The sequence below is a fragment of the Pseudonaja textilis genome, chromosome 1, assembly GCF_049901715.1.
Source record: "Pseudonaja textilis isolate UNSWEBS1 chromosome 1, rPseTex1.2, whole genome shotgun sequence".
In the NCBI taxonomy this organism is placed as follows: Eukaryota; Metazoa; Chordata; class Lepidosauria; order Squamata; family Elapidae; genus Pseudonaja; species Pseudonaja textilis.
Window position 1 is genome coordinate 42,704,956 of NC_141990.1, and position 27,292 is coordinate 42,732,247.

At 37.2% G+C, this 27,292-nt stretch overlaps 1 protein-coding gene across 1 annotated transcript in view; it reads left to right on the forward strand.

The window, feature by feature from the left end:
• THADA (THADA armadillo repeat containing) overlaps window positions 1-27,292 on the forward strand; it is a 104,199-nt gene that overhangs the window by 52,047 nt on the left and 24,860 nt on the right. The window contains exons 27-30 of the mRNA XM_026695833.2: window positions 5,676-5,765; window positions 6,445-6,576; window positions 19,215-19,383; window positions 26,341-26,456. Of these exons, the coding sequence (XP_026551618.1) occupies window positions 5,676-5,765; window positions 6,445-6,576; window positions 19,215-19,383; window positions 26,341-26,456 (507 nt within the window). The remainder of the gene's footprint in view (window positions 1-5,675; window positions 5,766-6,444; window positions 6,577-19,214; window positions 19,384-26,340; window positions 26,457-27,292) is intronic.

The following is a 27,292-nucleotide window of genomic DNA, read 5'->3' on the forward strand; positions in this document are numbered from 1 at the left end:
AATGACTGTATTTGGGGTTGTTTTTTTTTATCTTTTGTACTACCTGATATATTTACCTCCATCATTAAGAAGTGCTGGCTTTTCACAGTGGCTTAACTTATGCCTAAATACACAAAGGTATCATAAATAGCAAACTAACAGATACTGGGAGAGTAGGGTATAAAAGAGATCAAAGCCAACAGACCATGCAATCATTTCAGAATCTTGGCTGGCTGCTCTTGTAAATAAGAGACCTTCTAAAGCAGAAAGCATTACTGTATTTATATATGCCTTGACTGACAGCTCGGTTATTAACTTTATAGAAACACAGGCAAGGCAAGCCCTTAGGAATGTTTGCTCGATCGGTTTCTGTCTGAAAGAAAATGGAAGCCAAGGTACAATAGCTTGTTCTCTGTTTCCCCAAAGTGTTTATTTTAGAACCATGCAGTATAAAAGAGTGTTTTCTGAAGTCAATGAACTTAAGCAGTGTTGTTTGATTTCTGGTATTAAGCATGTTGCCTTGCTGTTCCTTGAAAAACAAACACCACATTCATCAATCTTTTTTTTTCTCTTCATTTTACTGATGTTGAACTATTTTACATTCTTGTACATTCTTTTTCATGGCTTAATAAATTTGAATTATATCTGTGAATAATTCACAAAAATAATTTGCAACTCAAGTGACAAAGTAGACATGATGCCTAAATTGTTTTCTTTATTGTCCTACAACAGAATCTTAACTGTTACAGGTAGTGCTCGGCTTACAGCCATTCATTTAGTGACTGTTCAAAGTTACAACTGCACTGAAAAAAGTGACTTATAACTGGTTTACACGCTTATTAACTGTTGCAGCATCCTCATGGTCATGTGTTCAAATTTGGGCTCTTGGCAGCTGGTATGTATTTATGACAGTTGCACTGTTCTGATGTCATGTGATCATCATTTATAACCTCCCCAGCTGGCTTTTCTGACAAGCAAGTCAATGGGGGAAGGCAGATTTGCTTAACAGTCTTGGTAAACTGTGATATATAACATCTTAGTGGAGAAGAGAAATAGAAGGAAGTGCTAGATCTAGTTTACTGTCCTTAGCCATAGAGGTAAAAAATGGACATTTCATATGTAAAGCATTGACTATCAGTTTCTAGAGTCAATGCTAAATGGTTATTGCCATGGCTCCCCAAGGAGAGGAGGCAGATAACAGATAATCAGAGTTGGAAGGGACCTTATAAGTCATCTAGTCCAAACCCCTGGCCAAGGGGGAGACCCTACACCATTTCTGACAAATGGCAGTCCAGTCTCTTCTTGAAGGTCTCAAGTGATGGCGCTCCCACAACTTCTGAGGGCAAGCTGTGCTACTGGTTGATTGTTCTCATTGTCAGAAAGTTTCTCCTTATTTCCAGGTTAAATCTCTCCTTGTTCAGTTTCCATCCATTATTCCTTGTCTGGCCTACAGGCTCTTTAGAAAATAGCTTGACCCCTTACTCCCTGTGGCAGCCCCTCAAATATTGGAAGACCGCTATCATGTCTCCCCTGGTCCTTCTCTTTACTAGACTAGCCAAGCCCAGTTTCTGCAACCGTTCGTTGTATGTTTTAGCCTCCAGTCCCCTAATCATTCTGGTTGCTCTTCTCTGTATTTTTCTAGAGTCTCAACATCTTTTTTATAATGTGGTGAGCAAACTACTGATTTACCACTGATACCATTGATGCCATTTCAAATTTCCATATGTTTGAATGCTTTCCTAATTGTAGCCCTTGCTGCTGTTCGCCACCATTGCCAGAATTTTTCCCACTTTTTCTGTTCTTGAAGCCTGCTTGAATTTAAACCAGATATTGTCATTTGAGAGGTAGTTAAATATAATGATCAGGAACATTACACTTTCTATATAATCAGCCATGAAATTGCTAGATGCCAAGCAATTTGAAAAGATCTGTTTAAATATCTATGTAAGTAAATATACAGGGTTTATTCATGCTTTTCTTAACTAAATTCCCATGAATTCAATACAAAATGGAATAATAAATTAATGTATACTTCTTTGAGCTTTATCTTGGGCAGTAGGGGAACCTAACTGAATGAAAATAAGAATTTCCTGCTGCTGGTATACCTATGAAGAATTTAACTTGAAGGTTTATTTTTTCTGTTTTAAATGCACTATTTAAAATACCATATTAAAGCTCCTTTCATTTTCCCTTTGTAGAAAGACACTTTTAATTATCTTTCTAATTTTACTTTAAAACACTGAGAGGTAATGAAAGTATAGATTTGATATGTTAATATACTGAGCATGAGCTTAATTATTGTTAAGCAAACACCAGTGTTAGCTCATTATGTCTAATGTGTTAAACAGTTGTGTTTTGCAGTCTGATTCACACCCACATATAGCACCCACTGCCCAACTACCCACACTTGTACTTGCCTATAGCACCCAACTACATGCCCTCCTACCTGTCTTTTGAACCCACCTGTTTGCCTGCTCATAGTATCCACCCACCACAATCTTGCCCACCTGCACTGTATAGAAATTACCTGCCCACTTGTAGCTCTTGTCCACTGGCCAGCTTATGAGCCTCCTAAAAAGGAAAGGCTTCTAATGATTGTAAATAGTGACTTCCTGCTGCCTTCCCCATTGATTTTGATTTTGGGAAACCTACAGGAAGTAGCAAGTTGTAGTTACATTTGGTTCTTACTTCATGAATTATCGTCCTCATTTAATGGCAGCAATGGGGTCTGCCAGGATTCTCATCTCTAAACCCCATGGTCATGTGATGTCGTGTTTTACAACTGCATTGCTTAGCAATGGAGATTCTGGTCCCAATTACCCAAGGACCTATTCAATGACCATTCAAAGCCTTGAGTGTGCTGAAAAAATGGACCTATGACTGATCCTTGAACTAATGACAATCGCAGTGCCCCTGTAGTAATGTGATAACAATTCAAAATTGTCTGCAGTGAATACAGCCTTCTACACTGCCCTCACCCAGCTGTTTGTTGTCTTCTTCCACTATCCTCCCTCTTCTGGACTACATTTCAGCCATATATAGAGGTGCCGCAGAAATGTCCTGCAAGCAGATGGGTGACAGCTGAAGGTGGGCAGATGTATGCTGTTGCCCATCAAAAAATGACCCTGCCACCCAGGCTGGTCCAGTACTTTGTTATCTACAGCTGCTGGCTGGGACAGTCCTTTGCCATGGCACTGGGCTTCTTGCCATGATGAGACATATTTTTTTTTCTGTTTTCCCCACCTTAATTGCACACCAGTAACATCAGGGTGGGGTAAGAGGGCCACTCAAGGAGGCATGGTTTTTGGAAAGCCACTTCTGTTGCTGTGGAATCATGGGCAAGATGAGTTCAGCCGAGTGATATGGGGCACTTCCCATTCAGCAAACCACTGGAGGAGATGGGGTGCCAAGCAGTCATTTTTCTGGGGCTTGGTACATTGCAACTGTGAGGCTGCTTACCATGCCATTGCTCTGAGATTTCTTATTGGGGCTGCTTATCATGCTAAGGCTCTGGGGTTCAGAACTTCTTTGCCATGATGTAACAATAGTCTACTTGCCATATCTGTGGGGGACTTTCTGTCGCTTAACTTTTCAACAATAGTTTCAAGCCAAGCAGAGTTGAAGGAAAGGTAATCCCTTGTGTTGGAAAAACCAAGGTTCAGGGCTGGGGGGAACCAAACCAGGAATGGCTTGGATCGGGCTGGTCCTTGCCTAATGACTCTTTGGGATTTGTTTTTACATTGACAATAAGGGTTGCCAGAATAACAGTCACTTATTGGGGTAGTCATATGATGTTTCACTTAATGACATCTTTGCCTGGCCCAAGGAGTTGCTTTTCCCAATTAAAGTTGATAAGTGAGGGCTTCCTATAATGTATTCCAGCTGTTGGCACATTTTCAAATGTCGCCGTCCATTTTGCCCCTTTGTTGTAACCCTCCTCCCAAGGCATACAGATTCAATTCTCTTGTTCCAATTTTTTTGCCATGAGCCTCTCTCTTTTCCTATCAGACACAGCTATCTTCATCTTTGGATATATTTATTTTCAGAAGTACACTATTCATTGTATCACATATTTTTTCATTTGCTGCAAACTATTTAGTTCACAACCAACACAGAATAGCTTCCATACAAATGTACATTCACATTTAAAATTAAGCAACATACTTCTAATGCAATCATAAGCATTGCTTATACATTTATCTATAAATACATTAAGCATATAAGAGGAGTCTGAAACTTTGTTTTTCTGTTTTCCCAATGTATAAACAGTGTCTAAGTGTTCCATTTATTCTCTTGAATGCTTTACATCCATTATGTTCCTATTCCATTCAGCAATCAACTTTTATCTTCATATTTGAAAGTATGTGTAATTCAAGGCTATTTATCACTTTCAAGTCTATTCACTTTCTTTAAATCAACAAACAATTAGCTTTCCTTTTCATTGATATATATTATTCAATGACCTGCTGAAAAACCACAATTTGACCTCTTGCTGGGCACAAAGTTTCAGCATGCTTCCCAAATTGTTCATTGTTATTTCTTGTGCACTTTCAACCAAAATTATGCTAAGTATCTCCCCAGGCACACTTAACAGAATAATATCTTTCTAGTTTTCATTCATTCTTTTACTATAGTGTTCTTCCAGTTCTCAAGCACAGGTGGAGTGTTCATACATACATTAAATAAATTGCATAGCCATTGCATTCTCCAGTAACACCCTCAACACTGTAGCTCAGTGTTTTTCAATCTTGGCAACTTTTAAGATGTGTGGATTTCAGCTCCTAGAATTTCCCAGCCACTATGCTACAACTTTTTCTTTTTTAGGGAACAATTTAGATTTATTAAGTTTTAAATCTCAGATGTAGTTGTTCTAAAGCAGGGCTGTCAAACTCCTAGCCCACAAGTCGGATGCGTCATGTGCTGGCAACACCCATGTGCGGTTTAATGAGAGGGGGGAAAAGTCCCAATATATCATGTGATGCCATGATGACTTGAGTTTGATACCCCTGTTCTAAAGTATTATATAGCAAGGAATAAATTAATAGAAAGAAATGTACTTTGCATATATAAAATTATACCAAAGGATAAATTTCTTCTGTACCTGGACTTGAATTTCTGTGTGTAAGAAGCTCTTGTATGGGGGAAATATACAGTCCTGCCATATTCCATTTACTATCAGTTATTTTCAATTCAGTAATAGTTTTGCTACTTTGTTCTACCATCTCAATTGCTGCTTTATTAAACTTAGTTGTGGGGAGTTTCCTCTAAAAAGGTGAAGCATTAAAATCATAAACTCTGATCAAAGTACATTACATAGCTTGCTGCAGATTCCCTGACTCTAGATTGCCATAACTCATCAATAAATGAGATGATTTGGAATGACGTGTTACATTCCGCAATTGTGTTAAACCAGTTTTTCAGTGAAATAAATGCCCAATATAAGAAATTCTTCAACGTTACTTTTTAATTATAACTAAAAATGAAATATAAAAAATAAAATAAAAATTATTTTATGAAATAATTATTTCATAGAATATTTTTAATTGTTTATACATATTTTATGGTGTTTTTCACATGTTTTGAGTAACATAAACGATGGAATTGTTTAGATTGTGCCCAATTACTTATAAATCTAGAATACATAGTTTTGAAAATAGTGCATTGTCATAAACTACTAATTTTCTTATATTCTGCAGAATGACAGGAAGGGAGTTCTTTACTCGATTTCCAAGTTTTTATCCATTTTTGCTCAGTCAATTGGAACAAATAACCAGTACAGCAGACAGGTAAGAAAACTCATTGCTATGTATCACAATAAATTGTTAGAAGCAGAAAATGGGTTGGTAGGATAAAATTTGCTGTAGATATTTCAAAAATTATTTGGAAAAAGTACTTCAGACCTGGCATGACAGTGTTACTTCGTTGCCATTCATAAAAAAGACTTTTTGTTTTTTTAGGCATCATGTCAGCCTGAATAAAAGTGTGGTTTCTTTAAGCAGTATTTATTACAGTTTATGGTATTTTTGTCTGGAAACTTGAAAAATGTAGGTTGCCTTAATGATTAATTCTGAAGTAATTTTCACTTATCAACTTTTAAATTACTTACAACTCTTTTGAACACCTTTTAAAAGCAATTAACTGTTCTCTTAATTCTTATGTATTTTTTTGAACATAAAAGGATGACATTCTGCATTAAAATGATTTTAAGATTAATTTTAAATTCAGTTTTATTTTAAAATTTTAAGACAAAAAAAGCTTTCCTGTAGAGCAAAAAGTTTTTAAAATGTACTTTATTGAAGTGCATTAGGGTTGTGTTCTTGTGTGCATTTTAAAACATGTAAAAGTAAATAAATTTGGTCCATGACTATGAAACTCTGTTCTTAACATTTGGCCCTTTATCTATATGAACATTCAATTGAGAAAGCAATATTATAATTTAGACAAACTTTATATATTTTCATGTAGTAAAACTAAAGAGTTGAAGCTTCATCCAGGCTTATTTCTCTTGCTCTTGGTCTTGAGTAAGCTGTATCCATCACCAATGGATGGCACATATTCTGCCCTTAGCATGGCTTCCTTTGTTCCTCTTATTTTGAGGTAAGTTGCATTTTTAATGCTTAATTTTCCTTGAGAAAATTCCTGGTTAATTTTCTTATGCAAAGTGTTATTAGTTTAAAATAGTGTTTTCATGCATTCGTTTACAACATTTATTTTTTTAACAAATGTAAGTATAATGTGGCATGTCTATGGAGAATCTCAGACATCCATGTCATGATTGTCCCAAAGGTGCTTTTTCAAAAGGCAAAAGTGAAAGAGAAGATTAATTTTCCTGAGAGGCTAAACAAAGGGTGATTTTGCAGTAAAGTACCTAAGGTGCTGCAGCTATTTTTCTGCCTGTTCAATTACTTTATGTATAGCAATGATGGGTATGAAGGTCCAGTTGTGTGGTCTTCCCATTGCCTTTCAAGAAAAGAAAAGGCCAAGATCTAGCTTAGTTCATTAGGAATATATATATATATATATATTTATATATATTTATATATGAATGAATGAATACAGGTAGAAAATCGGACCTTCAGGGTTTCCTAATGAACTTAAATATATACATACAAACAGCACTGGATTTACCATTTCTAATTAGATCTTGAATACTTTCATTTCTCCACATGGAAATGTTCATTTAGTAAAAATTGAGTTAAAACTTGCTGTGTTCTAAATGAATTATGCATAAATTATTTTAGTCGCATGTCTTGGTAGTTTGTATGGTAAGATCATTTGGTTCTCCTAATTAAATGAGATGACTCATTCATTATGATATTAAAATTGTGTTTTAATCTAGTAGATACCACATGTGAGCATGTTTACCATAATGTAAATATCACATGGTTGGTTCCTCTTACTTTTCTGTCTCTCTAGCACATGGAACACTATATGCCCTTACAGTAGTCGTTAGCAGTTTTGCTCTGTTTTTACTACATGTGGATTTCTATCTTTTGTCAGGGTAATGGTGATTTAATAACTGACCAGCTGGTGAACTGTTCTAATGCTATAATACTGTAATGATGATGCAGTGGTAGCAATGAGGCTGCAGGGTTATTTGACTGCTACCACTTTAAGAGGCTGTCTTATAAGGAAGACCCTGTGAGGGCGTACCTCTCTCTCCATATGTGCTTCTGTGGTGTAGCTAATAACTGATTGCTGTTTGTTCAAGGCCTGTTCCAAAGTACTTGTATGTGTATATGCTTTTGTAGGGATAAAACCAGTATATGTAAATACAGACTGTGTGCTGTATTTGTTCCTGAATTGTCGTACCTAGTCACACTGTGTGCACTCTGACATCTCTTTTAAATGCTGGTTAATTCTGATTTACTATGCATTTATTTTGATTGATTCATTGTTTGCTGTAGGTTTTGCTATAGGCGTTACCTTTTCAAAAAAAGATATTGGTCTTCTATTGATTAAAATTAGCAATAACCAATACAGTTTACATTCCAATTCTAAAGAAGGGCAATGCCAAAGAATATTCAAACTACTGCACCATTGCACTCATTTCACATGCTAGCAGTTATGCTCAAAATCCTACAAGCTAGGCTCCAGCAGTATGTGACCGAGAACTACCAGAAGTACAGGCAGGATTTCGAAGAGGCAGAGGAACTAGAGATCAAATTGCCAACATACATTGGATCATGAAGAAAGCTAGGGAGTTCTAGAAAAACATCTACTTCTGCTTCATTGACTATGCTAAAGCCTTTGATTGTGTGGACCACAACAAATTGTGGCAAGTTCTTAAAGTGATGGGAATACCAGACCATCTTATTTGTCTCTTGAGAAACCAAGAAGCAACAGTGAGAACTGGACACAGAACTACTGATTGGTTCAAAATTGAGAATGGAGTTCGGCAAGGCTGTATACTGTCGTCCTGCCTATTTAACTTATATGCAGAGCACATCATGAGAAAGGCAGGGCTAGATGAATCACAAGTTGGAATTAAGATTGCCGGGAGAAATATCAACAACTTCAGCTATGCACTCTAATGGCAGAAAGTGAAGAGGAACTAAAGAGCCTCTTGATGTGGGTGAAGGAGGTGAATGCAAAAGTTGGCTTGAAACTCAACATTAAGAAAACTAAGATCATGGCATCCAGCCCTCCCAATTCCTGACTAATAGATGGGGAAGAAATGGAGGTAGTGACAAATTTTATTTTCCTGAGTTCCCTAAGATCACCGCAGATGGGGACTACAGCAGGGGTGGGTTTCTACCGGTTCTGTCCACCTCTGTAGAACCGGTAGCTCTGAAGAGCAGCAGACATAGAACCGATTCTATGTCTGCTGATGTTTTTGCCCACCGGGCTGTTACCTGACCTTTATTTCCTGATTTTTCAACTTCAGCTGCCGTGCAAGGCACAGCTGCAGTTAAAAAAAGCAGGAAAAAGGAGCTTTTTCAAAGGCTGCTTCTCTGCACACAGCATGCTGATGACGATTTACAGGCGTGCATGTGCAGCGAACAGGGAAGCACATTGTAAATCACCGAACCTCGTAAATCACTGAAACGGTAGTTAATCCTATCGGATCCCACCCCTGGATTAAATTAAAAGACGCTTGCTCCTGGGGAGGAAAGCTATGGAAAATCTAGATAGCATACTAAAAAGCAGAGACATCAAAGTGTGTAGTCAAGGCTATGGTTTTCCCAGTTGCAATGTATGGCTGTGAAAGTTTAGACCATAAAGAAGGCTGAGAGCCAAAGAATTGACAATTTGAACTATGGTGCTGGAGAAGACACTATGGTGTGAGTCCTTTGGACTGCAAGGCGATCAAATTGCTCAGTCCTAGAAGAGTTCAACCTTGACTGCTCTTTAGAAAGCCAGCTCCTGAAGATGAAACTCAAATACTTTGGCCACCTAATGAGAAGGAAGGACTCACTGGAGAAGAGCCTAGTGCTGGGAATGATTGAGGACAAAAGAAGAATGGGATGACAGAGAATGAGGTGGCTGGATGGAGTCACTGAAGCAGTCAGCGTGAGCTTAAATGGACTCCGGGGGATGGTAGAGGACATTGTCCATGGTCCTCCAGGCTTTCCTGGAGAACCACGGAGTCACGATGGATCAGACATGACTTTGCAACTAACAAGAATAACATAATGATGTTGGCTCCTGTTTGTTGGATGGTGTTCAAGTGGGGCTCCATTGCCATCTGTTGTGGTTACTTTAATTTGAAATCCTGTATAGAGCAGGGCGTTGAAATAGCCCTTTGAATTCCACGAAGCGATAATTCATTCACTCCTTCATTTGTTTATTTATTCAACTAATTTCTGATGAATCTCAATCCCAGAATAATTGGGGACAGTGTACAAAGAGGCTATAAACATTACAAAAAAACAAGAGATCAAGCAATACCAAAAGATCAAGCAATTGCTTAAGAGAGAAAGAATGTTGAATAAAGAGTGGCAATTAGAAATATAGAATGGCAGAAACAATAGAGAATAAACAGTATTTTAAAAATACTGTTCCCCACTGAATACTATGAATCATTGAATCCTAGAGTTGGAAGGGATTGAGAAAGGCTTCTGGTTCAATATCCTACCCAGGGTAAGAATCCTCAGACCATTCCAGACAAATTGCTGTCTAATCATTTCTTGAAAACCTCGGGTAATGGAGCTGTTCCATTGCTTAATGGTTCTTGTAGTCAGGAAATTTCTTCTACTTTCAAGATTGGCTCTTTCCCTGTTGACTTCCACTCACAAGCTTCATCTTTCCCACAAGTGCTATGGAGAGTTTTTTCATCCCCTCTGTCCTGTAATACAGTGGCCCCCAACCTTTTTTGTTCCACGGCTCGTCTTGCCGGTATTGGGCATCGTCTTGCCGGCTCGTCTTGCCGGTATTGGGCATCACAAAATGATCCGCAGCCCAGTACCAGCATCAGCATGCATGGCAAGACGAGCCGAGCGACCGGCCAGCCAGCCGTCCTCCGCTTCTCCCTGCCTCCTTCAACTCCTTTGTACTTTGTCAATGGGCTTCGGGACGGCTTCGGGACAGTCGCTCGGCTCACCTTGCCTTGTGTGCTGAAAGAATTCTCGCGCCTTAGTTTTGTTCGATGAAATTAAGGCACGAGGATTCCTTCAGGACCCAAATGCCACTTTCCAACCGGAAAAGCTCACCGGAAGCACTTTCTCATCAAAACAAGATGGCGGCACCCAGCAAACCGGCGCCCCGGTAGAAAATGTTCCACGGACCAGTACTGGTCCGTGGCCCGGTGGTTGGGGACCCCTGCTGTAATACATTCATCATATATTGGAAGACTGCTATCATGTCTGTGCTTAGCTTTTCTCTTCTTTAAGCTAAACATATCAGCTTCCTTTAACTGATCTGTGTATGTTTTCTATAAACTATAGTTCCTCAGTATCCTTTTATTGTGTTGACTAGAACTAGACACACAACATAGAGTGGTCATATCACTTCCCATTATCTTGATATCATTTTTCTCATTCTGTATATGAGAATCCTAACAGTCCCAAATGTTTAGGGTAATCTGTATGGCTGTGAGAAGGAATCCTGATACAATTTCTTTGTGTGTGGGTGTGTGTGTGTGTAATGGTAGCATTGAGCAAAGGGGCTAAAATATACTTTTTCCTGTCAAGAGGCAGGTGACGTGTATCATTAAGTCATAATCTATAGCTTATACCACACACTAGCTCATTCATAAATTGCATTAAGAAAGAATGGAAAAATATTTTGATAGGGCAACTTGGTGTTAGTTCTAATATGTAATATTTGATTAAAAGTAATGCAAAAGTAACATTGCAAAAGCTGTTAATTTTCAACCTTGTGAGGTTATAAAATATGTAAAGGAAATAATTAAACAATGTTAATAAAAGTTTAGTAATTTGTCAGTTTAAAATCATGACTTTTTGCTTTTAAAGCAAGTTAAGATGTTTTACCTAAAGAGTTTTTAGGGGTGGCAGAGCCAATATTTAATGAAGGGGCTTGAAACTGGATGATGTTATGCTTCAAACATGGGGTTTTCATCCTTTCAACTTGGTCAATATTGATAGAAATATAAATATGGACTGTGGGTTTGGATGTTGTAACTTGATTAGCTATTTGTTTGCTGAGGCAAGTCATATCTCACCTTGAGAAATGTGCAAATAGCATCACCCTTGACTTCTGTTTTATTTTGTTTGAAAATAGAAAGTAAATTAAGATTGTGCCAGGTAGAATAGGTATGTTTGAGTCAAGTGCAACTGTGTGTGTATGTGTGTATGTATGTAATACAAAATATTCCCAATGGTAATTTTGTGACTTTGCAATCTGTTGCATTTTGTTTTTTTAGCTCATTATGGAGAGTCAGAAATACAGTAAGTGATCCCATTTAAGATTAACTTGAAAACGAACGGGGTTAGTTAGTTCAGCTTGAATGTCTGTGGTTCAATGGTTCATATATTTGTCTTGAATATTTGCATAGTCCTATTTTTATTCGTCTCCAAGATAAACCTTCTTATGTAGGGGAAGGGGAAAGTTATAACAGTAGAGAGTGCCAAGTCAGATTCCTTGAAATTTAATCTTAAAAGATGGATCTTTTTGCAGGCTCCATATTTTCTTAACAAAATGTGCTACACATGTTTAATATTCTTAGTTAGTAAGAGCAATTACAAGGCTCTTAATCAGGAGTAAATAACATATTCTTTGTGTTTGTTGCTTAAAATTCTTATGAGCTAATGGGAAACAAAATGTAGACTATGTGATTTTCCATTGAGGAAGAGTCAATCTCATCTAGTCCATTCCACTGTTTATTAAACCTTAGTTTCTATTGGAAAAGAGAATAATCACATTCAAACTTGGCTATCCTGTGGAATGAACTTCACTGTTATTCATTGCTTTGTATCTGTATATTTGGGGTTTTCCTCAGTGGAAAACATTGGTCACCCTAAATAAACATTTTCCTAAAGTCACCTATTACTGAGTAAGGTTCTCATGTACTTTATATTTGTATTGTTGACATAAATAAAATAGCTATAACAAGAAAGCAATTGCTTTAGTTTGTTTTATATCAGTTTTGAAATAGCCTCATGTTGGCAGAATTATCCTTTATTGTGAAGAAAACCAATGAAATAGTACTTAAAAAAAGAAAAAAAATGTAATGAATTCCATATGGTTTTAATAAATTGCAAAACAAAACTAATTGAACTCATATTGATATGTAGAAATGAGCTTTGTGAAATGCAATAAATATTTAGTTCAGTGTTTTCCAACTTCAACAACTTTAAGGTGGGTAGACCAGCTCCCAGAATTCCACATGCTTTTTTTGTAGCAGTTCAAGCTAAGAATAGAATAGGTGGGCGGGCAACAGACTATCAGGGCTCAGCTAAGCTCCTGGAGCAAAGAGTGGGACTGAGGGGTTGGGGCAGAGTGCTTGGAATGTCAGTGGTGGCAGGCTATTAGTGGCATCCTTGCTTGTGAACTGGCACCATCTTCCTTGGCTTGCAGACCTGTCAGTCATGCTTGCAGAGTCGGAGGAGAGCTAGATCTGGCCCTTTAGAGAAAAATCTTGCCAGTCTTTACCAAAGAGATTGTATTGGCTCTGGCTTTACTAAATGAGTTATTGAAGCAGTGGTATATCTCAGCAGTTTTCTAGGTTCAAAGGCAGTGAGAAATTCAATTCTGCCTCCTCTGTCTCTCTTTTTCTCTAACAGACTCTGTATCCTATTACGGATTCCTGTATTATGAATTTATACTATCTAAATAAGAATATAGAGAGATGGTTTGGATCAAAGTGTTTCCTCATCTGGACCAGGATTCTCCGTTTAGTTGGAAGACCATAAATAAGACTTCTAGAGTCAGGAAGCTTTACAAATTAGATGGGTAAGCAAAAAAGCATTTTCCCATTTGTGTTGTCCATACACAAATATGGAGATGCCTACTGCTTCTGAAAGTAGAGTTTATATCCCAATCAGCCTTATTACATGACAGTCACCTGATTTTTATCAGGTTGATAGGATATTCTGAATAAGGAGAAATAAATTGTAAATTACAGAGATATGAATAAAGAAAATTACTTGGTGTGCATTTCATCTATATAATGTTTTGATTATGTATTATGTAGACATCTTAAGGAGAAGAACATATTTCTTCAGCTAACAGAAGGATTCTTCAGGGCTACCAGGATTTTAGGGAAGTCTTATGTGGGCAATATATTTATTTTTTTCATGCTCAGGCATGACATACTTTAAAGTTTATTCTGACAAAGCAAAGGTTAAATGCAGACAACACAAACAGAACATTTATTTCATTGCAACATTTATGCTTTTACCTCAAGAATTTCCAGGTGTTGCATGATAAAGCCTGTCTGATTTACTTTGTTTATTCACTTTAAGTCCCTTTGGAATAATTTTAAGAGGAAAAGAAAAGCCTTCCAAGTCAGTTTCAGTGAGAAGAAAGATCATAGAGAGATTTCATTGTAATCCAGTCTTGTTAAGTCTAGATTTATTGTTGGTATTTTTTAACATGAAGGAACCATGGTTGCTACTAGCACCTTTTATTCTTGGGAGACTTTATTTGACAATTCAAACAATTTCCTATGTTTACTGTGAACTGCCAGAAAGAAATAGTATGTTTTACAGACAGGAACTCCAGAATCAGATACACTGTTGTTGAATGACTTCTTTGTGACTTTAATAACACGGAAGCAAAAATAGGCAACCCAACCTGAAGTTTTATGACTTGTTTACATCTGCTGGACTATTATGCAGTGACGCCTTTTTTTCTTTCTACTTTTAGTCAATAAATTTATGTCTGGTAATTTCTGAAAAGAAGAGTTGAGGGGAATACAGGAGCAATCCAAAGGTGGAATTCCTTGCTGGAAAATAACAAAATGTATTTCTCCAGTCCACTTCACTAAAGGCTTGTATTTAGAAAGCTGTATCCTTCCTCCCTTCCTGCCCTGTAAGTTATTGAAACTAATATCCTAATAGAGATGAAACAATTGTGCTTTAAAATTAATGAGTCTTTTTTGATTGGACAATACAATACAGATAAAAAAAATCCAGGATAGTTTTGCTACAAGTTCTCTCCTGATTAGTGCTGCATGCAATTGACTTTGCTTGTTGCTTACACCGTTCTTGGTTTCTGTACTTTTGGGGGGCTCCAACTTTCATTTTATAGTCTCAGTGCCAACTTCATGCTTGTTTCTTTGAAATTTGGCACACTTCATCTTTTAATCCGTGTTTCTCAGAAAATAAGGCTGGGCCTTTTTTTTTTTTTGACACCCCCCCCAATAAATGACTTAATTTCTCCCCCCTGTGCACCCTTGCCTAGAGCACCCCACCGGCAGCCATGCCTCACCACCAGCCACTCCTAACAGTCGATCATGGCAGAGCGCAGAGGGCTTCCTACTCCTGCCAAGTGCCTTTGCTGCAGACTCGGGTATGGTGCTGGTTGCAGGCAGGGTCAGCGGGCGGGCGGCAGCGACATGGATGTCTGCCGTGGTGGCGGCGGGGCACTTTACATCATGAGACCTTCAGCGCCCGCTGCTGCTGCTTCGTCCACCGCCATTGCTTTTCCTTCTGCCCATGCCGCTGCCGCGTTTGGAGGGCTGCACATTCCTCCACCAGCAGTATTTCAGCCGCTTCTCGGGTGGGGAAGCTGCCTCCGTAGCTTCCATGGTTCCTGCTGCTGCTGCCGCTGTTGTTGGAGATGGCGCTGGCGAGAGAGGCGCGAGTGCTGGTGGGAACTGTGGAAGCTTTGGAGGTGCCGAAGTTCTCGTGATGTAAAGTGCCCTGCTGCCGCCCGCCCGCTGACCCGGCCTGCAGCCAGCACCATACCCGGGTCTTCAGCAAAGGCGCTTGGTGGAGGTAGGGAGCTCTCAGCACTCCGCCATGATCGGCCATTAGGAGCGAGTGAGGTGTGGTTGCTTGCAGGAAGTTCCTAATGGCAAGTTCCCCCTGCCCTCCCCCTATTTCGCATGTTTTAAAATAGGCCTAAATTTGGGGGGAGGGGCTTAATTTCAACTTATGCCTAGGAAACACGCTGGGACCTCCTATTGGGGAGGGCATATTGTTGGAGAAACATGGTAATAATCCAGCATCTCTCTAAATTTCATCCAGATCAGTGAGAAAGAGACAACCTCACTTCCCCCCACCCCCAAGAAGTTATGGATAATGTTAGGAATGTGAGTCACCTAACAGCTATTTGGGTTGTACAATATATAAACCAGGATAGACATTTTAATACTGTATCTTTAAGAAAATGCAAAACTGTAATTGGGTGTGGTTTCTCAAACAGCCATAAGATGGAGCTAGAAACCTGGGTTGTCTTAGTCTTAGTCTCAGAAGAGAGTCTGAGTTTCTGTTTCCTTCTGTTGGAGAGTATTGCCGTTCCTTCTAATGACTGTTATTCTTGGATTTGATGTAAGTCTGATACTGAACTGTTTTTGACACTGGACTTTGTTATTAGATTATGCCTGGACTGAAAACTGACTGACTTACCTGTGAATGACTTTGGACTGCTTGTTTGAACTTTGCTTAAACATTTCTGGAAGTAAAACCTACATTTACGTACACTGTATCTGTGTGCTGTGTGTGTATTATTCAAACACTTCTCTCAAATACGTCTCCCTGTATGCTCATTCTCCTAATGGGAAATTATCACAACAGATACTTTAAAAAAGAAATCCAAGAACATTTTAAATGTGTTTAGTAAGAATAACCCACATTCAGTTTTTTAATTGTCATTTAACTCTTGTGAAAAGATAAACACTGCTTTAGGTAGTTGCGTAGGGACTTTTTGTTCACAACCTTGTATGCCTGAAATCTCATTTTGGGAAATGAATTAAAAAGGTTGTACAGCCTGTATCTTCCTCTGTCTGACATGAAGAAGGAATAATTATTGTAAGCTGCTCAGAGTCAATGTATCCATGAGATGGGTGGCATAGTCAACAAACAATTGAAATGAGTACTTGATTATGTCTAAAACGATCTATAGTAAGGTGCAAATTTGTCTGTAGCTGTACAGGACCTGTTCATATGATTAGGGCGTGTGTGTGTGTGTGTGTCAAACTGGATTTTTTTGAGTGCTGGATCAGCATTGTAGTTCTCCTATGCAGGTCGACCGAGGGGGATGGAGATGGGACTGATGGCTTCCTGCAGCACCTTGCCGGCCAAAATGGGATTTGGTGGCTGTATGGCCCTCTGGCCCCCATTTTGGCTGTCCCCTGTGCCCTGTTTTGGCCATCGGGGTGCTGCAGGAGGCTGTCCAGGCTGAAAATGGGGTGCCAGGGGGGCATACGTCGCTCGGTGCCACGTTTTGGCCGCCAGAAGCACCACAGGCCGGTCTTTTGCTATTTCAAGGCCGGCCCGGTGGGCCGGATTTAAGCACCCCATGAACCAGATGCAGCCCACGGGCCTTGAGTTTGACATCACTGGTCTAGGGTAAATTCTTCTCTTGGGGGAAAGGCAAAATACATGCATGGAAAAAGAAGCTTTCTGTCTTCTTGGCTTGGTTATTTGTAGTTCTAGAAGAAAAAGAGTTTATAATCAATAAACTCAGTAAACTGAGCTTGGGAATAGAACTGAATGAGAAAGAAGTGGCATAGGAAAAAAAAAGGAAAAATATTCAGGCAGTGCCATATATTGTTTAATTTGATATTTGTGAGAGGCATTTCATGATATGGAATAAAGAACTGTTTTCTATAGCTCTGTGTTTGCATATTAAGTACTTAATTTGAAATTATTTTAGTTTTGCCTTAATACATTATGCTGTTATACTCACACCTGCATTTAATTTGCCATTATGTAATAAATAATTTTAGATTTCTGAATGCTCATGCTTCTGTTTAAAAACGCCCTTTAATAAAAGACTAAATCAAGTTATTTGACTTATAGTGTGTATTTGATTATGTTAGTGAAATGAGACTAATGCAATTAAATACAGTGGAATGTAGCTCTAGAGTGGTTATGAAAAAAAGCTCTCTGAATCATGCTTTTGGAAAGTACCTTTTGACAAAATATCTGGCAGTCACAAACACTGGCACTGTTCCCATTTTCCATTCTTTCTCCTGAACTGAAGCCAGATTCCTTTGGGAAATCATCATTTATAAATGATTGTGAAGAGAAAAAATGGCATTCTTGAGTGTACAGTTACTGCTAATTAGAAACTAAACATTAGCAATCATGTCAGAGTTAATTGTATTTGAAAAGAAACATCTACAAGAACCTGTTAAATATAAATAGGGATAATATAGCTTAAACATGGAAGCATTTTAAGATAAATTATATTGCACTGTTGTGGTAAAATGCTATTTATTTTAATTAATCCTTTTGCTAAGCTGCTCATTTTCTTTCCACGTGGTATGTACATCTACAAATAAGCTAATGAATGAATTGGAAGAATGCCTATATTAAAGCAAGTGCAACATTGTGTTAGCATTATAACATGTACCTCATACTTTAGTGACTATTTTCTAATGTGTTTGTGGTGCAAGCAGAATTTATTTCATCTGCTAATATCAGGAGCACATGTATCTCATACAAGTAAGGATCACAGTTTCAGAAGTTGTATAGTACTGAGAAGAAGCTCATAAAAGGTGATTACATAATCCCGGGACATTGTACCCATCATAAATCTGAACCACTTGTCAAGCAGAATGTAAATCACGTGACCATGGGAATGCTGCAAGGGTCATAATTGGTGGGATTCAAAATTTTTTTACTATCAGTTCTGTGGGCATGGCTTGGTGGGCATGGCAGGGGAAGGACACTGCAAAATCTCCAGTCAGAGGTAGTATTTGCCGGTTCTCCGAACTACTAAAAATTTCTGCTACCAGTTCTCTAGAACTGGTCAGAACCTGCTGAATAGCACTTCTGGTCAGAAAGTGTAAAAAATGGTCATACGTCATTTTTTTTTGTGCTGTTGTAACTTTGAATGGTTACTAAACAAACTCTTGTAAGTCGAGGACTATCTGTATTATATAAATAAATTATTATATGGTAGAAGATAGACTTCATGTAGAATGATAATAGCAGAGTTATTTTTTGCTCTATGCCGTCCGACATAGGAAATCTATAGCAACTCAACAGCAGGTACTAACTACGGGGATTCTTGTTTTGTGCCCATTTCACAGGAAACAAAATTCTTTTGGCTGTAAGGATATCTGTATCATATATTACTTTTACAATAAAAATACCACTTAAAAGGGAGTTTTGCCTCCCCTTCTAATTGGTGTAATCTGCCTAGCTAAACTTAGGTCAGCTGCCATGCCTTTTTAGAACTTGTCTTTATCACGGTGCCTTCTATTTATTGCTAGGTGGGATTTGTGATATAAGCATTTTTCTTAAGTTGACACTTTGAAAGGGATTCTTTTAGTCACCAGTATATCTCTCTGGTGAAAAGCATAGGTTTCAGGTGAGTATAATTCACATAAATGAAATACACAATTAAAATGCAATTCAAGTAGTGCCATCTTGTGGCACGCTAAAAAGTATGCAAACTAAAATCAACAAAAAGCTCCAGTTGGTTCAAAACAAAGCTATTATTATCAGCCCCATATCTGATAAGGTTTATCAAAGAAGGTAAGTGCTATGTATATAAACCATTTACACATTTTACAGATCATTTTAGGATGGAATGTATGCATTTGTAAGGATTGCATAAATATTTTCTTGAATATTTCATTATAAATACTGTTCTTGAGATACCTTGTGTATGCATCAGAACTGAAAAATTCTGCCTTTCTGTCTCCTGACTTCTAGATGTGGTAACTCTCCTGTGTACCGTTCACGGGAACTGGCTGGAAGAGCCCTTGTTCCCTTCGTTATGCTAAATTTGGTGCCACAGACAGTGTCTTCTTTGTTAGCCGGCCTTCCAGATAGCACTGATCCTTGTATACAGCAGAATGCAGTTCATGGAACACTGTTACAAGTGAGTTTTGGCTTTTTACATAATGTAGCATCAGTGAAGTGAACACATATTCACAAAAGAGTAATGTCCAAATGGATAAAAACAGGAAGACTTATGATTAACTGTTAAAAATCAGGATAATTCCCATAATCAAGATATTAAAAATGGGATACATACTTTTTTCCAATAATTGGGTTTGCAGAAAGTCTCAGAGATGATTCATGATCATTCTCAAACAGGAAGGCACTTTATCATGAAAGTGGCTGTTAGACTAACTATTTAACTCTACCTTCCCTGTGCACTTCCTGTTCCCCCTCCACTCATCTTTTTAATTTCATATTATTGTACTTACACTGTTCATTTTCATTGTTTTACTCCTTTGTTATTTTTACAATTTATCAAAATAAATTACTAAGTATGCATGAACTGTAACAATAAGTGAATCTATCATTTTAAATGCATGTGTTTTATACCAATGTAACAACATATAAGCTTACTTTTAAGAAAAATAACTATAGTGTACATCAAAGATTTAGGAGTCATTTTGGTTGTTGTACCTTTTGCTAAGTCAAGGATAAGGGAGATCTCAGCTTTCATTTTTACTGAACAGTAATTCCTAGTACTTCAAACCAACACGGCCAATTGGTGGGATATTGGGACCTGTATTTCAGTAGATGCTAAGTGATTATTGCAGGCTAATTCTGCCCACGACCTGGAGTTCGATCCTGACCAATCCTGAGTCATGGTTGATTCAGCCTTCCATCCTTCCGAGGTCAGTAAAATGGGACCCAGATTGTTGGGGGCAATATGCTGACTTTGTAAACTGCTTAGAGAGGGCTGTAAAACCCTATGATGTGATATAAAAGTCCAAGGGTTATTGTTATTTATCATGACATGACCCTGAACACTTTATATTACCTTTTTCTGAATTTCCTGAAGGTGTATATTTTGAATCTTTTCAGACACTCTGAAAATATTGCTTTGCTCTACGTTGTAGAGTTGCATGAAGTATGATTGCAAAGTATATAGAGGCTTATATAATTTGGAGATAAGATGGAATGCACATTGATGGTATGAGTTTTCCTTGAAACTGTAATGGAGTTAAGCCTAGATTTTATTTGTATTATACAATTATTTAAATTTCTTCTTGGCTCCATATGGTTAGGCTCTCATTCTCTTTTCCTACATTTTCTTGTCTTAAAGTTTTGCTTTCTATTTTTTGGCAGTTGCTTAGGAAAGCAGCAGCATTTTATAGTGTGTGTCTGTTCATATGGATTATTTTTCCCACGATAGTAAGGAATGGTTCTCATAGGAAACTTAATGTGCGAGGGCATGGAATAAAGTTCAACTTTAATGTATAAAGTTACTATTACAGCTTAGTTTGGGGTCTGCAGTTTGAGGGACCTAGAGCTACACTTGGACATAGAAGGGCCCAGTCTAACTAATGGGTAACAACCAGGACCGTGACTGCTTTTGAAAACATTAACAACTAAAAGTATGGAAGAATCAAATCACAATAATTAATTTCCTTCACTGTCCTATTGGTAGGAAATAGTCTTACAAGTAAAACAATTTTAAAAGTGAAATGCAAAAATAGCCAATTATATATGAAGACTGCTCAGTATCTTAGGGTATCTGACTGCATCTGTGGACATTTCCCCCATAATATGCATTTCAATTTCAACTAATAAGTTGTGTACTAGAATTTTCAGTTAATTTCCTTGGCCTTTTGAAATAAGAATATTGCTAATCATGTATTTTTGTTATTTGACTTGGCAAAAATATTGGACCTGTACTTCTTCATAGCTGATTTATAAAGGCTGATATTATGAATGAATGTTATAATATCTAGACATCAAAGCAGAAAAACCACTATCATTAAATATTTTTCATTGCACCTTCCTTGCAGCTGCTCTTTTTATAGTTCAATTTTATTGACCAAGATAAGCTTTCCTTTGAAGCTGAAAAATAAGAGTACTAATGTCAAGTTGAGAGGAAAACAAAAATTATGGCAATGTACCCTTTTATTGTCTTTGTTGTTAAATTTTTACATGCAGTCTTGTATCATCAGGGAGGTAAATTCTATATGTTGTCAGGTATTCTAAGACATTAATATTTAAACAGCTACTGCACAAAAAGTATCACTGAATCATCCATTTTATAAATAAATCAAACTGGAATATGCATATATCTATGATGGTGTATAAATAATGTCATGATTATGTCCCAGGATGTTTTTCATCCCATGAGTCTCTGCTGTTTGTTTTTTAGGTTTGCTACAGTAAAGCTAAGGAATTGATATTTTGGCTGTTTGTGCATCTTACAAAGGTGGCCAGCAATGATGGCATCCTACATGAACTTGTGCGTATAGGAAGGGATTAAGTGCTACTGTGCAGCTAAATTACTTTTCTTTCCCAAATGGAAATACTCAACCTGGTTTTAGAAAAATGATGATGAAGAAGAAACATTTAATAATAACATTTTTTTAGTCTTCAAGTTTGAAAGTCTTGGAAGCTTTTGGTTTTTTGCATTAGATGCATGCAATTTATGCGCCACTTATCAAATGGGAAATGTAGTACCTATAATGAGATTACTTGATTTTCAGGTAGTTCTGGAAATATAATAAAAATGCTGTGGAAATTTTAAAACAAAATGAATGCTGTTATGTACTACAGTTAGCCTTAATATTTATTTCACTGTGTTAGCACAATACTCATTAAGGCTGGTTTTGATTATGTAGTTAGCCTTCAGTTTGCCCTTAGATTTACCTTGGCAGAGGCGTTTGCAGTTTAAATGCCACTGTGAAAATGATCGGAAAACATTAACATTAATATGTTATTACAAGCTGACATGCTTAGCCTGATGGGAAATAAAATTTATAAATAGACTTGTTCAAATCCATATGGTAAAAATCTGATGAGTTATAGTAAATGTTATTATGTGGCCCATTTGTTTCCCAGGATTTGAATTTCGTTAGAGGCTTTCTTTCTAGTAAGTTTACAATTTGAAAAGAAATGCATTAATAAATAACTGCAGAAGAATTGGCATTAACTAATTATTTGTTCAGACTGTAAAGTTTGGTACAAGGATTATTCCCAGATGGACCATCAGTAAAAACCTGGTCAAATTGTTCATGCTGTTCCTGGAAGTGAGAAACAACAGAATTATCAATTCAGTAAGCAACAGATATGAAAATGCTTACAAACAAAAGTCTCCCAAATTACACAAATGTGTTGAAGCTCATCATTGTTCTTTAGCCAGTTCAGGGAGGCATTCCATTTATTTATATAAATGTTTCTTGTTTACATCAAATTTAACATTTGATTAGATCCTGAGCCATGAGCCGAGTGCAACTATTGTTAGAAAAATATATTACGTAGTACTGTCAGCCTGCCTGAATTCAAAATAAAACATAAAACTATGATGTTTTGGTTTCACCTTTACTAGTGCTGCATTTTTGTTTTGCAACTTACTTTTTATATGGTATCCATTTCAGTTGCTAAAGTATATGGAATTCTTCAGAGTGTTAAATTTCTGTGTTGAAATTGTGTAACATAGAGTGATCTTAGTTTATTCACATACATTTTTTCAACAATCACTGAGCTGAACAGAATTGCTTCAGTCTTTAAGTTAGAAATTTGAATATTTTTATTTGATTCTAGTATACAAGCTAATGATATGCAAGCAGAGGTTTCACAAGTGTAGTGGAACAGTACGTAACTTTTGTCTAATTTATAGAAGGGTCAGTTTTTATATGTCATAAATTTCATCTGAAGTGTTAGTTGCTGCTTGTTAATAGGAGTGCAGACAGAGCTTTGGATCTGATTTTTGCCCATTCAGCTTCTTCCCTCTGATGGATCCCAACATTCCCTGTGGTTCAGGGAGGAGCTGAAGGAAATAAACAAAGAGAAGAGACATCTAGACTAGTGCTTCTCAAACTTTTCTTTACCACAGACCTCATTTAAATATATTTTGTGACCACATCCTATGGACCAGTGGTGGGATTCAAATGTTTTTACTATCGGTTCTGTGGGCATGACTTGGTGGATGTGGCAGGGGATGGATACTGTAAAATCTCCATTTCCTCCCCACCCCACTAACCTGCTTTCCAGGTCCGTTCTCCTGTGCAGGGCAACAAAAGAAGAGCCAGCCAATCAGCTGGGACTCGGGAGGCAGAGAATATATGGGAGCATGGCCAGTCAGAGGTGATATTTGCTGGTTCTCCAAACTACTCAAAATTTTCGCTACCAGTTCTTCAGAACTGGTCAGAACCTGATGAATACCACTTCTGTCATGGACCCCCAAGACTTAACTCAAGATTTAAATCATAAATCATCATAATCATGATCAGGTAGAGATCAGGTTGAGAACCACTGATCTAGGTCATTGCTGGCACTCAACAAAGGGTTACAAGAGTGGAGTGACTCATTCAATATGGGTTAGAGCCACTACAGGTAATGCTCGACTTACGACCACAGTTGTGCCCAAATTTCTGTTGCTAAGTGAGATAGTTGTTAAGTGAATTTTGCCCCATTTTATTACCTTTCTTGCCACAGTTGTTAAGTGAATTACTACACTTGTTAAGTTAGTAACATGGCTGTTAGGTGAATCTGGCTTTCCCATTGACTTTGCTTGTCAAAAGGTCACAAAATGTGATCACTGTGACCCCAGGACATTGCAGTCATCATAAATCTGAGTTAGTTACCAAATGTCTGATCAAAATTCTTATTTTGATCATGTGACCATGGGAATGCTGCAACAGTCATATATGTGTGAAAAATAGTCATAAATCACTTTTCTCATTGGCATTGTAACTTTGAACAGACACTAAATGAACTGTTGTAAGTGGAGGACTACCTGTATTAAGGCCTTCCTTAAGATGATGAAGGCAGTAAAAATCAATACTTTTTAAAAAGTACAAATTTTATTTCATTAATGTGCTTAGACTTGGCTTTGTGCTTATATTCCAATACATTTTTGTTAGTTTTCTCTCATATACGTTTTGAAACATTTATTTTATTTATTTATTGAATTTATATTGCCGCCTATTTGCCCATAGTGACTTGAGGTAGCTTACAGAAATAGTTTGTTATGGCTTTTAAGAAAGCAAAAAGATACTTATTCTACATGATATAGATATAGAAAATATTGTTTAGTAAATGTAAAATCAGTGTAGCTCTTTTTGGCCTTAAATGTCTGTGTGCATTTATTTATTTTAGAAATGTTATAAGGCCATCCAATTCTACAATAATGCTGGGCACATGCAACAAAAAGAATTATACTATTATACTAAAGCAAAAAAAAAAAAATCCTAAATGCACTAAGAAAAAACAACCATCACACACATCCAGCTACCCACTTGAACATAGCCAAGGTGGGGGCCAAGATGCACCTGGGGCCAGGGATATTTCAGAGGGGAGGTGCTGCAACAGAGAAGGTTTACATTTTGATTTTCCTCAGATGCTACTGCTTCCTTAAAAGGTCAAAGTCAGCTTTTATCAGAGCTGACTCCAGTTTGCCATTTCTTCCCCTGAAGTCCCAGAAAAGGGGTTGTTGTTATTGAAAACTCCATTCACGAGTGGTAACGTTTTTTTGTATTTAGCCATTTGAGATGTTCAACCTTTCATGAAAAACTACAATCCATGCAGTCTAGATGGTGCAACAGTAAGACAACGTTGATGTTTCAAAACTCAAATCATAGCTTGCTATAATTCAGGAAGACATACTTGCTCTTTTTCCAAGTATGCTGAGCAAACATGAATCCTACTTACACATTCAACAACTTGGCATTTCATCTAAATATTTTTTTAAAATGTCTAGGAAACATTGCTCTTGAAAACAGTTGCATTATAAAGAAAGTTTATGACGTTTTTAATTTTGTGTGAACTCTTATGTTTCATAACTTTGAAAGGACTTTGAATCTTGCGGAATCACGTACTTGTGACGGATATCTGTATAAACTAAATAAATAAAAAAAGTAAATAAATAAGTTTGAAATAGTGCAGCTACAGAAGAAACAGAAGTTTAACAATAAAAACTATACTTTTAAGCCCTTATCTTGGTTGTAATTTCTGCAATTCTCCCTCTAACCAATGTATAACTCAGAATTACCTAAAGCAAGTATATCTTTATGCTTTCTTTTAAAAAAATGTGCAGATGGGAACAGATAATTTCCATTCTTACACTATGCTCACATGCTTTGAAAATTATTAACATTGCTGATTTTTAATATAGAAAGAACAACTAATTTGTTCCTTTTTCTCTTGTATTAAGATAAATTTCTTTAAGCACGTGCAGATTTACCACATGCTGTACGTAGAGAGTATGGTAAAAAAAAGGATGTCCTATATGCTTAATTGAATGCACATGTATTTTTTTATTTAGTTAAATATATGTAAGTCAAGCATGAGATTCAAGTGACAGTCATAGAAGAGATTAGTTATGTCTGTATACAATTCCTATTATTTCCATTGGAAAAAAAGACATAGTAATTAGAAATATTACAGCACTTATACAGTACCAAATAACGTTATAAAAATTTTCCTAAGATCACTTACTTACACAGACTATACATGCATGCTGCCTCTCTGATAGGTATAGTATAATACAGTTTTTCCTCCCTTTCTGATGCAAATTATCTTGTGGATATACTACAATGTTACCATTTTAATTTGTTTAAGGAAAAATGATGTGGTTAAAAATAGTTCATTCACTGACAGGTAGACTATTAGAGGATAGAGCACTATGTAGAACACAGTACAGTGATGAAAGAAGTACTGGTATCTTTAGATTTAACCAATTTCAATTTGTTTCTGTAGATGTTTGGAGGTTATTCTCCAAGCGGCTAAGTACTTCTCACTAAAGGGTTGTGTTTTTTTTTTTTTTTTTTTTAGCAAAATCCAAATCCAGGGGAGGAAATGTTTGAAAACTATTCCAACAGTAATCTTCAGCTTTTGTTTCTTTTTCTTTTAAATATAGATCCTTCATTTGTTACAGTCTTATCTGGAATCTAAACAGAGGGCTAATTCAGATTTTCATCAGGGTTTGAGCAACATTATCACTAATATATGTGGCAAGCTATGGTTGGCAAATAGGTAAGTCAAAAATGAAATAAATTTATTTATAGCCACAAATCAATAAAAATAAAACCAAATAGGAAATGCGCAGTAAGACAAGTAGTAATAAAATGAGGGTACCACATAATTGCTAATAACTTGGCAATGTGTTCACTCATGCCCTGGTCACCATTTGTTTGGATTATTGCAATGCGCTCTACATGGATCTACCCTTGAGAAGTATTGGGAAGCTTCAGCTGGTATAGAATGTGGTCATGTGAGCAATCTTAGGTATCCAAGGAATGATGCATGTAATACCTTTGCTTTGTGAGCTGCATTGGATGCCTGTTTGCTTCCAAATCAAATTCAAGGTGCTGGTTGTGATCTTTAAATCTCTAGATAACATCAGCCCGTCCCGCCCAGTCAGGCAGGGAGGAATATGATACAGAACCCATCAGTTAAATTCCAACTAGTGGGGTCCAGGAAGAGAGCCTTCTCTGCTGTTGCGTTTGCCTTTTGGAACATTCTACCCCCCCTCCCTAGAGGGGAAGTGGGTCCCCGCCATTCTGACCTTTCGGAAATATGTTGGCTTTGGCATCTTATTAGGACTCACAGATGAGTATAGCCTGAAGGTGCTCACCCTGCCTTTTAATTAACTTTGAATGTTGAGTTATAATGATCTTTACCTCTTGTCCAAATGTTATGTACAGTTTTTATGTTTTAATATTGTACACTGCCTATAGTCCTTCTATGAGGCAGATTAGTGGTTTTTAAGTTTTAAATTTGAATAAAAAATAAATACATCTTAGTGGTTGCCTCTACTGGATCTTGAACCAGGAAGCCTGAGCCTTTTGGTGAGACAATTAAAATTTCTG